Raw genomic sequence first — 12,331 nt, 5'->3', positions numbered from 1 at the left:
GAAAGGGGGGCAACAGCAACTGCAGGAGGCCCAGGGCAGAGATGTGGAGCAAGGTAAAACAGGTCTTGGGTGTGATTAGAGTGATGTTCCTCTACATGCCTGCTGGAAGATGGATTAACCCCCATTTATTGGTTCTCAAGCATTTATTTCCCCTGTTGTTGTTTTTTTCCGGCCATATTTGCACAAGGGCTGCAGTTAAAGAAGCAAACTTAGTGTATTTTATGATGCTGGTTATAAATTATATGCATGATTTAGTACTTGAAACTTAGCAGTCAAGTTTTTCTTCTAGATAGTTGTTTTTCCCATGCATGACAGTTGTTACATTCTTTAATAGAAGATATTGTAGCAGGTACACAGTTCTTTTGCTGTTATTTGATTATGTTGACACTTACTTTTAGATAAATTTATGTCTTTCATTTGAAATTTGATACTTTAAAGTTAATCTTATTTAAAATCATAATGTTTGCTTTTCAAGATTCTTGTTATTTTTTGTCATCCTTAAAATCATTGTTATACGTAAAGGAAATCGGGGTTGACAGTTTAGAACAATCTGTGAATAAAGCAGTCAGCATTTCATCCACAAAACAAGCTTTATTTCCATTGATTAAGCCTTCTTTTTCCTTTTTTTTCTTTGAAGAGCACTTATTGTTTATTATGTTTCTACCAGGCTTTTTCCATTCACCAAAGATTGGGAGTAAGTGTAAAACTGTCCCATAAATTGTACCATGTTGGTTGTTTAGTTTTGGAGATACTGAACAGTCACTGGTTTGCTATTGTTTTGTGAACCATTTCCATTTGTAGTGTACTATAGTTTCCCCACATTTCTGCACTGCATGACCATAAAAGCTGAATTTGCCAATTCATGAAAAAATGATTGTAAAGCAGCACCAGGAAGAAACAGGAAATGCTATCATATTGTTCTTGTGAAGATATTTTATTGGTCATTAATGTATACTCGGTACTCATGCCATAAAAGAAAAGAATCAAGGTTGTTGTTGTGAATGCTTTTGATGGTGTAGTTTGATATCCCCAAATGTGTGCACTATATCTTAATAAAATTGAAAAATACCAAGACATTTAGCTGCATAGTAATTGAAACCATAAAAAGGGGGTAAGATGCAGGAGAATGAAACAGTTTCTTGAAGCCATTGCCATTTTTTTCTGTCTGGTTGTAAAGGTGTTTTGCATTGATTTTTTTAAGTTGATGCAGATTTATATAGCTGTCTAGCTGAAAGATTCATTTTTATAGCAGAATGTATGGCTTGAATGGCCAAAAATGAGAGAAAATACCTTTGAGCAATATTTTGATTTTCTTGAGTTTACTCACTATGTGTTAAAGGTACAGTGCTCCACCTATTGTTTTTAGCTCAACTGAGCATGAAGTGATACACGCATGTCTGTGACTGGCATCTAGGGTCTGTCCTCTGTCATCCATTGTGCATCATTAACAATTGTTTTGAACAACATTTCCTTACCCACTTTGACAATTTTGATGAAACTTCACAGGGATGTTCCTTTGGTGGTGCACTTTCAAAATTGTTCAAAGAAATGAATCTCATGCAGAACTCCAAGGCAACTGAAAGGAAAAACTTCTTGAAATAAACAAAAAGGCTTAGATATTTGTAGTGTAGCAAATTGTCTAATGGTCATCTACCAATATTGTTCAAATTTTTCCCATGTGTTGAAAATTGGACCTGTCATGAGGGTTACCTGTGTCACATAGAGATATAGAGAAAAAAATCATAGAATCTTCTTGTCTGAAATATTTGGTGCGCAACATTTTCTACTGATAAAGACCGTTTGAAAACTTTCACCCAGGTGAGCAATTTGGCCCTCTTGTTTTAAATATATCAGAAATCACATTGTGAGAAATTTATGCAACTGTATGTTGTTTTTATAGGAATATGATATGAAAGTTCTTTATGATAGATCACTGTAGCTATCATTCTATGATTTATGAAAAGTTTCCATGGCAATGACTAAAGAAGGTGGAATTGTAACTGAATATTCCCATGGCAATGACAGGGCACATCCCCACAACAATGATATCCCATAATTACATGAATCAGATTGAATAATAATGGGTATTGTCATGTGACTTTGCACTTTCATGTAATCATGGGATAACAGTGTTGTGGGGGTGCACCCTGCCATTGTCATGGCAATAATCATGTACAGTTTCACCTTCCTTGTTGATTGCAAATGTGTTTGAAAGGTTTTAATATAGATAATTTTGAGGCTCACTGTCATGTTTCTAGGAGTAGTGAAAAGGCTATATACAATCCTGCTCAGAGATATGTTTCTAAGAATGTTCAGAACAATGACACTGTAATGAGGAAATATATTGTTTCAGATATCTTGATGTATCCTCTAGCTGAAAGATTCTATTTTAATACAGAATGAGAGAAAACGCCTTTTAGCATGTGAAATGCCCTTTTGCAGAAAATTAATCAAATCAGTGAAAAGCAGGGATTTACGACTTTCAGCTCAGGTGTTTCTCCATGTTTATGATACTAGGTAGAGCTTAGAGCTCAGTGTGTCCATTTGTGATATTATTATGTTTGGGCATTTATCATAACCAGTGTTGGAATAGTTGGTTGGATTGGATAATGGTAGAAAACAGTAGAATTTTATATTAGTATTATATATATATAGCATTAATCCTTGTTGTGTTCATTGACTGATAAATGACATGGAGTGAACATTTCTAAGGCTCAAGAAAAAAGCTGAGACAGAAATCGTCATGAAATGATCATTGATTGAAGAAGTATTTTTTCCAGTTAAAGTGTTTCTAACAAAGAGAAAAGAAATGCTCAATAGTTTCTGTTACTTAGAAACATCATAATTATTCTTTATGCTCGGAGCTGTTGGAAGCTATATATTTGCAAATTATGTAATTTCTATTGGTGTTTGATGAAGGTTGGTAAAACTTCCAGTTGTCTAATTCATTCAGTAACTGTTGTTTAAGTGGAATTTTTGGAATATTTCAAGAAGAGTTAAATCAGTTTATAATATAGCATGATGGACAGAATTGAATTCATATGATGCTTAAATTGGATTAAGGGGACTGCCCTCAATATTTTCCTACTTTGTTGAACAAAAGAATGTACTGAAAACAAGTCTGCTGCATGTGTGATCTGTAGCATAGTAAATCCTTCAAGTGGTTGTGAATATCGATATCTGGGTGGTTATATCATGTCAACTGTGATGAAGTTTTCGCTACCAAATTTATGACAAGACTACTGTAATGGTTGGTTGGCTGTGATTTTCATTTCACCTTGTGAGAAGGATCTTCATTTTCACTTGTAAGAGACAATGATTCATGGAATGGCTGCGGGCCTGGTGTTGCAAGTATCGTGAACCAAGAGTGACTTTCCAAGGAAGTAAGTTCCGAGAAAAAACAACTATTTCTTCTGTTGAATGTATTTTCAATACAAAACTGGTGCAATATTGATAAACATCTGAAGTTGAATGTCTTGGGGGTTTACCTCCCCAAATCCCACCTTAAAACTATGCCGTCCTAAGTAATCCTGGATTCGCTCCTGGAACAAACATTTTTAAGTTCTCCTTTTAAACATATTTTTTATTCTTTTACAGGCTTAAATGTATTAAATAAAATAAGTTATGAATTGACATAACATCTTTGATTTTTGTTTACCTTTTTCAAACCCTTCTCACTGTTTGGTTACTAAGCTCTTTGGTCTTAAACATTTGCTGTCATTATTTTTCAAAGGTGAAATAATTTAGTTGTAAGTATAATGTTATAGAAAGATTTTTCTTTGCTTGACTTATTTTTTGTTATTTACTACTAGAATAAGATTAAGTTATAATTATTGCTTTATGAAATAATTAACATAAAACCATCCACAGAAAGCAGCAGCCGTATTAATTGTACTTAAAGTGAATTTGCCCAAAATTGTTAATTTTCAGGACTGAAAGTCAAGATATTGTCTAAGCCTTGTTGTCGTTTTCCATGTCTTTGTCAGCAGCATGCAGAACCCTTAACATTGGCGTTAACTCAAAAATTGTTCCAGTTATTGTTATAGCATTTGGTACAGATAATATGCATAATGTTATTATAAGCAATTCCCATTACTCTTGGTGTAATAACTAGTGCCTTATTCCCCTTTTTCAACTAGCGTTTGCTCCATGGCACTCATGTTAAGACTGAGTGCATACTAATAACACTAAGCAGTTGAACAGAATGATTATAACAACTAAATTTTGGCTTACTCAAAAGTCATAAGCCCATTTTTGGTTGGGCGACTGAAAACCAAATTGTTTAATGGATGGTTTTATTATATACATTGTATTCCATAGTTGCTGTAATGCAGTGCTTATTGCTCGATGTTGTAAGGCTGTGTTTATATTTTGCATGCCCACATTTGAATTATAAGTTTTATTTGATATCATGTTCGAATTAAACATGAAGTGAATTTTATCTTTTACAGAGTATATAAGAATTAATTGATATATTAGAAATACTGATATGTTCCAGAAGTTTTCATTAATTAATTACTAGGTCTTGTGTAGTTAAGATTTGAGCAAAGCCTAAGGTAAGACAAATAACAACATGAAAAAAGATATTCAGATAACAAGACATCAGTGATCATCACAATATTTTTGTAGTAAACTTATACCATGGTATTTTTTAATTGTTTTTCAAAAGCTGAGATATTACAATTTTATATATGATAAAGCATGCTGTTGACACTTTTGAGAAAATATGTTTATCATATGAGTTTTAATCAAAGATATGCATTGCAAATTCTCAGATTGTAGTTTCTGTTTCAGATATTGTAGAACAGAATGATTTTTCTACCTATCCTCAAACATGTAGTTTATTTTTTTATTCAGGGTTAAATAACAGACACATTAATTGCTTCTTCTAATTTGACAATCCTCTGTGATGGTATTTTGTTTTCAGTCAAAAACTTTTTTTGCAGTATCTGAAATAGAAATCTTGTGCACATCCTTAAAAAATCGAAGGTGGCTCATATTTCTTGCGAAAATTTTGATAGTTAAAGTGTGCATAATGATTTTTGATTGATGTCTTACATTTGATTTTTGTCATTTTCAGGTCGAAGCCTCGTGGTGAAGAAGAATGACGGTATAAAGGAATCTACAGACAGCTCTGTCACCATTGAGGATGATGGTAAGGAAGTGCTTTGTTCTTGGTAAAATCAGTTACACAAGGACATAACCCCATTGTGTATATCTGGAGTTCGTGGTAGGACCAGTTACACAATGTTGCAACCCCATTGTGTATATCTGGAGTTCGTGGTAGAACCAGTTACACAATGTTGCAACCCCATTGTGTATATCTGGAGTTCGTGGTAGAACCAGTTACACAATGTTGCAACCCCATTGTGTATATCTGGAGTTCGTGGTAGAACCAGTTACACAATGTTGCAACTCCATGGTGTATAATGGGTTAGGTATACACAAGGAAACAGCATAACCTGAGTTTGTGGTAGAACCAGTTACACCAGGATACAGCCCTAAGGCTTACCATTTGATGTAGGGCCAGAACCATATGTTACTGTGCAGAGAACCAGTATTATACTGTTGTAAACTAACTTTTTATTGCTTCTTTGTTGTTGCTTTATTAGGAAAAAGTTTTGTGATAGCCTTGGTTACTTTGGCCAAAACTAAAAAAAACTACACATTTTGCCAGAGGCAATAAACACTTGTATAGCAAAGCATATAAATCTGGCTGTTGTGAAGACACACAATGGTAAGTGTTGTTTCACAGCCCTCTTGTTATAACAATAAAACACTGCGTTATCCATAAAAATTGAGAGTATGGTCAATATAATAGTTTGGTTCAAAATTTACATGTTTATTGTTGGGGTTGCTTAATAAATACATCATAAGCAGGCTTGGGAATGTAAAGGGGAGGGGATTGCTGAACTACATTGTATAATCGGCCAAAAAAGCAGTGCCCCCCCCCCCCTTTCCCCTCCCCCCAAAATGGAACAACTACAAACAACAAACAAATAACACAGCCCCCCCCCTCACCCGAAAAAGATGCAAACATTTTTCAATTGTGATTTTTGCAAGAATGTTAATTGTTATATTATGTAATTGGTATGTTGTATTTTATTGTTAACATCCATGTAAGTTATTGTTGATATGTTCACCTTTTCAAGTTTGGAAATGGCATGACTATCAGTTGGTTGTAATTGTTGTAATGGTGTGGGTCCCATGGCCATGTACATGTAATATGGAAATTTATAGTTTTAATGGTTTATTTACTGACATAATAATATTATAGGAGCATATGGATGGGGCCTTGATCACATTTGCAATGAAAGCTTTCAGTTTTGTTGGGCCTTTTTTAATCCAAAAAGGTTATATACATGCATGCTATGAACAATAATGATAATTAAAAATAAGATTTGTTGAAAGAATGAATCATATATTGAAGTCCCCTAAATCAAACTATACACAATAATGTGAGTTTTGGATGGCTGATAATCCCTTATAAGTATGCTACTATTTGAAAGGGTCTACTGTGTAGAAAAGGAATGTGTAAAAATTACTGAAAACAAATGTTGGAAATGAGCGTTTTGATCCTTTGAAAATTGCAAGCTTTGCCATTTCACGTCCAATTTCAGTTGAAATAAAGAACAATTATTTAAACTCCAAAAAAATTATTGATAATGTTTTGGACACTTGTTTTAAATGTATCTGATCAGTATGATACTATACTCTTTCAAATATTTCCAAAATTATATGGGGTTATCAGGCAATGACAAGCTTATTGGTTCTATAGATAACTTATTCTGCTGCAAGGTTTTTGCATCGATGTACAACCAATGTAGGACATAACATCCCATGCACAGAATCCCCTATGGTGTTTTGTTCACCCGCTAAAATAACATTGGAGTTTTTGTGCATGGAAATTTTGTCGGGCTCCTATGTACAACAGCAAAGTTTAAGGCCATAAGAGGGGCAATTTATGACCCCAACTGGTATGTCATGAGCTTCACAATACATGTAGTAAGGGATGGTGCCACATAGAGTTGTTGTCATAGTGACCCTGTATGTCATGTAATGGTGGTAGGAGACTATCCTGATGGAAGATTTTAACATTTTCAGCAGCAAGAAAAACACTTGGACCAATGAATGTTAAGTATTTAATGTTCGCTGAATGATATTATAATTCTACTGACAGAATGATACATAGTACTCACACTTTGAATAATAAAACTACAGCTTTTACAAGATTCTGTAGACTGTGTATCATTTGATATCAAATATTAACAATTTCTGGACAGAAAGATTCCATTGTATTTTACAGCAGTGGGACACAGCATGAATTTCAGTTTTATGGACTTTGATAATGTGGTGTGGTGATTCAAAATCTATAACAAATGAATGATAGAAAGGGATTGAAAAAATGGCAATTCAAATTAAAATGAATAAAAGAGGAACAATGATAAATTTGTGAAACAAATTTTGAAATACAAAAAATGTTGAAAGCTGCAGTTTTATTGCTTTGAAGACCTTCAGCATCATCCGAATCTGAGCCTTAATATTTTTTTTCCATTTCATGCTATGCAAGTTTTAAGTTTTATAACATAATTATCTCCCTTTTTGATAACTCTTCACTCAGGAAAATCAGAATTGGACAGTGAGTATACACAATGTGGTAACCCCTGCCAACGAAAAAGTTTTTGCTAGCGACATATTTAGTTTCTTTGGTTCAATTTCAATGCATGGCATGTCATAGTAGAACTTCCTTTGTTCATGTTATGGGTTCTTGCATAATTGCATGTTTTATTTCCAAACATTATCCATACACCCATGGAGAGCTCAGTGCAAGTCGATGGAAGTTACTCAATGTAAAAAATAATAATAGGAGTAACGTCTGTCTAGCACAAAGCCATGCTATCCTAAGTTTTTCCCTTCCAAAGCTAGGCACATTAAGGAGATTAAGACAGGGTTTTTTCTATGTAATTCCCTCCCTTTCAGCAAAAAGCTGTTTGTAAAAATCACAGATTCTGCAGGTTTTGTAGACATCCAAAATATTCACAAGTCAAAATACAACAAAGGCTGTATGCTGAATGGCCAACAAAGAACTCAATGTCAAAACAGACTCCACCCTTTGAAAAGCCAACCCCTGTGTTAAGTCCCCTTTGTGCCAGCAACCCCAATCCTTAAATTTAAGCAAAACAATGGTAAGTAGTGCATTACCGTTAAAAGGCTTTTTGAGGCTTATTTGTATTTTTGATAATAGCAAAATGATTGAACATTGACTGTTGTCAGTAGATGTTGTTTGTATTTATTTGCCTTTTTATGATCTTTTTTTTAAATTATTATATTCCTTTCATTTGACACCATGTACTACAACAAAAAATAACATTAGCAAAACATATTCACAAAGATTAAAGAATTTCGCTCTTAGCAATAATGTTTGCCTAAATATACCGTATTATATCATGTATAGGACGCTAGCATAGATAGGACGCAGGCAAAAATATAGTGGAAAAAACGGGTAAAAACCCTTAATATATAAGATAGGACGCAGTGGAAAAATATCAAAATCGGAGCCGAAAAATTGAGGTTGGTAAAGCATTTACAACATATATTGAAGTGAAAAACAAACAAAAAATTGTATATAAGGCATAATTCGATAACTGTCTTATGTATTTCGATAATTATCGTCGTATTTCGGTAATTTAGCGTACACAACAATGATATAAGTCTTGACATTTTGGGAACATTCACGCATATTATAAGACATACAAATGGGCCTTCTGACTGACAGTCAACCGTTGCAACCGTTGCAATTGTCCCGACATGCTTTCTGAATAACAGTCAACCGTTGCAACCATTGCAATTGCAACCGTGTATTGTCAAAACTGATGATTGTTTTGTTAAGGCTTGTAGCTGCGCGGATTAAAGCATGTTGGCATAATTAATGCGTGTCCGTAATTAGTCTTGCCAGCGGAAGGCACGTCAGGTAAAGTGTGAACAAACAACCATACGGTATTTAACTATCACAATAGTTTGTTCTATTGATGTTTTTCTAATGACAGACAGCGGGTGTTTTTCACACCTTCGCACATTTGAAAAGATTTGATAGTGACAATAATGCTACTTTGTGTTATGCACATTCCTTTATTATTTTTTTAAAACAGTATCATACAACAAAATGTTTTGGTAAATATCGAATCATGAACAACGATTAATTGATATTTACCTCCTTTCCCGATTTTCCATTGCCGTTATAACTCAATCCAGTTAAAGTGCTGACTCACATCAAGTTTTTGTGAGTAGCGTCCCTTTTGTAAAAAAGTAAACACTCATGTTTGTTTTCAATTTATTTCTCAATAAATCATTTTAAAGTAAACATTCAATATATTTCTGCGTGTGGTAACTTCGTGATTTTACCTATATCAGTTGTTTTCTTCGGTGACGCAGTACAAATACTTACTATTACCGCGTTCTTTCCCGGTCCGATATTTTCGACCTGAAAAGGACTAGGAAAAAAATGGGAAAAACAAATGAAATTCTAATAGCATAGAAAGGACGCAGGCAATTTTTAAGACGATAATTGGGGGTAAAAAAGTGCGTCCTATGCATGATATAATACGGTAGTTATTTTTGGAATGGTTTGTGTAGCGTACTCTTGCCACAAGTTTAAGAGGTGTTCTTCTGAAACTTGGTACACATGGTCACCATGAACTGAACTAGTGCCTAATTTGTTATTTGTGAGGTTACTCATGGGAGTCACTTACCAAATCCCATGAGCTTTAAGTGCCCTTGAACGTTTTATATATAAACAATTTTTATAGTATAGCTGTTTGGGAGTTTGTGCAGTGAACTACTTCCATAGTCTAAGATGAGATTTTTCTGACACTTTGTTCACGTAATCACCATAAAGGAACTAGTGATTACAAAGATGGCTGTTTTCTCTTTTTATGACAAGATACATCAATATTTTGTAAACACACTATTATCATATAATCAATTTCAGTTTTAGCACGCCCTCAACATTCTGCAAATATCTTTAAATATTTACACGGAAAAATCAGCCACAAGTTTGCATGATATGTTCTATATCACTGTTGTTTTGTTGAAGAACACTTGCAACTGAACTTTGTATAACTCTGTCTTGGCGTACTTTTCTCAAACATTGTCATAGGCTTGCTATTCTTCATATCTCTGTTTTTGAGTTTGTTTAAATTTTTATGGATTTAATTTTTTAACCAGGTTTTCACATAGTGGTTATTAGAATGACGAACGTCGTTTTTCGGGCTGGCGGTCGACAGGGCGCCCAGGCTGGGTCAAACTCACCTATAAAACTGAATATCTTCAGTAATGGTTGATATATCTTGACCAAACTTGGTCTATAGGAAGAGTTTATGGATACCTTTCATGGGATTGTATGGGGTCCCTAGGGTTAAGGTCAAGGTCACTGTTACTAAAAATAGAAAAATGGTTGAAACTGAATAACTTTAGTTAGGGTTGACATACCTTGACCAAACTTGGTCTTAAGGAAGAGTTTATGGATTCCTTTCATGGGATTGCAATTGGGGTCCCTAGGGTCAAGGTCAAGGTCACTGTTACTAAAAATAGAAAAACAGTTGAAACTGAATAACTTTAGTTAGGGTTTATATATCTTAACCAATTTGGTATTAAGGAAGAGTTTAATATGAATACCTTTCATGCAATTGCGTTTGGGGTCCCTAGAGTCAAGGTCAAGGTCACTGTCACTAAAAATAGAAAAACAGTTTAAACTGAATAACTTTAGTAAGGGTCCACATATCTTGACCAAACTTGGTATAAAGGAAGAGTTTATGGATAGCTTTCATGGGATTGCATTTGGGGCCCCTAGGGTCAAGGTCAGGCTTACTAAAATAGTAAAACGGTTGAAACTGAATAACTTTAGTCAGGGTTCACATATCTTGACCAAACTTGGTATAAAGGTAGAGTTTATGGATTCCTTTCATGTGATTGTGTTTGGGGTCCCTATAGTCAAGGTCATTTTTACTAAAAATAGAAAAACAGACACAGGCTGAAGTTCTTCTGTCAATCATTGAAAACCTGGTTTCGTCGCATTGCTGCAATTCTTGTTATTGTCTTAATTTCATATGCCATTTCCACGAAAAAAAATCTCAGTTTAAAATTATTACCTATTGTTAAACAACTAGATTTCCTGTACAATGTAGCCTCTAGGCCACACCAATTTGATGTTTGATTGTCAGATTTGCCACACAAGTTTTCCTGATTATTTTTTTCAATGTTTTAAATGAATGCCTCTTATTTTTTCACAAAAAAACAACAACTGCAAAATGAAAACAAACAAAAACACAAACAAACCTTTAAAGTATTGCTGCATTAAACAATGCAAAACAGATTTTTTCTTATTGAATTGAGTGAATTGAGTGACAATTGCAATAGAAGTCACATGTATGTTTAATCCACAACTTGAGTAATATTGACTGTATTAAGGAAATTATGTGGTTTTCTGCTGTAAATGTTATGATTTTTCTGCTATTTAACTTAATGTTCAGTTATTTCATAGAGTTTGACTGTGAATTTTCAGAGACTGAAAAAAATATACTTAAAGAAATGTAAAATTATTCTCCAAGACTTTTAAATTTCTATCCAAAGACAATCTTTTGATCTTGTCTGTTTTATGAGGTATTGTGATAGCCTTGGTATCGTTGTTTGCCTTTGAACTCAATGTTTCACCTTGGCCATTAAAAAATGTGTAGGATGTTCAAATGAAACTGATGATATTCATTGCCATAGACAATACACACATGTATATAGCAAGGCCGACAACACTGGCTATAATTATTGTGGAATTATGCCCCATATTTGACTGAAAAAAACAGACTAAAATTCACTCCTCAAAGCTCTTGGTAATTGTTTTCATTTCGTTAAAAAACTTAAATTCAGTGTCACCACAGTTTATGCTAATTAACCAACATTTTTGTACAGTCAAACAATATTGTAGAAAATCACTTCTTCTTATTTTTGAAAAGTAACCGTAGTTTTAGATTGCACATTTACAAAATATTTATTTTTGTGGACAAAGGGAACCTATTGTAAACAACACACATAAAAAAACTGCATTGTTTAAGATTGTTTGTTTGTCAGAAACTATTATAAAACTTATAATATAAATGTGTGTGTAAAATGTGGTGTTCCCAGTAAGTAAGCTTGTAGAAAATCTGATCTAAAATTGAAAAAATAACAGCACAGTTTCATAATGTAAAATTGTGTATATGGGCAATGTAAAACAGTAAGGCTAGTATTTTGATTGATGTTAAATTTATTTTAAACCTTAAGCTAATATTCAGTTGTCTTT

General features: G+C 33.7%; 1 protein-coding gene across 4 annotated transcripts in view; it reads left to right on the top strand.

Annotated features, from left to right (window-relative positions):
* The window catches only part of LOC128205257 (calcium/calmodulin-dependent protein kinase type II delta chain-like), a 98,158-nt gene that overhangs the window by 67,379 nt on the left and 18,448 nt on the right, over nucleotides 1–12,331 (top strand). For 2 of the 4 annotated variants that reach the window (XM_052906792.1, XM_052906778.1), the window contains 2 exons: nucleotides 5,081–5,155; nucleotides 7,105–7,134. In XM_052906792.1, the coding sequence (XP_052762752.1) occupies nucleotides 5,081–5,155; nucleotides 7,105–7,134 (105 nt within the window). Of the gene's footprint in view, nucleotides 1–5,080; nucleotides 5,156–7,104; nucleotides 7,135–7,621; nucleotides 7,640–12,331 lie in introns of all 4 variants that reach the window. The other 2 variants (XM_052906786.1, XM_052906798.1) reach the window with 2 other exon arrangements.

The sequence above is a fragment of the Mya arenaria genome, chromosome 2 (genome assembly GCF_026914265.1).
Source record: "Mya arenaria isolate MELC-2E11 chromosome 2, ASM2691426v1".
Taxonomy (NCBI): domain Eukaryota; kingdom Metazoa; phylum Mollusca; class Bivalvia; order Myida; family Myidae; genus Mya; species Mya arenaria.
This window is presented reverse-complemented; position numbering and strand designations above follow the sequence as displayed.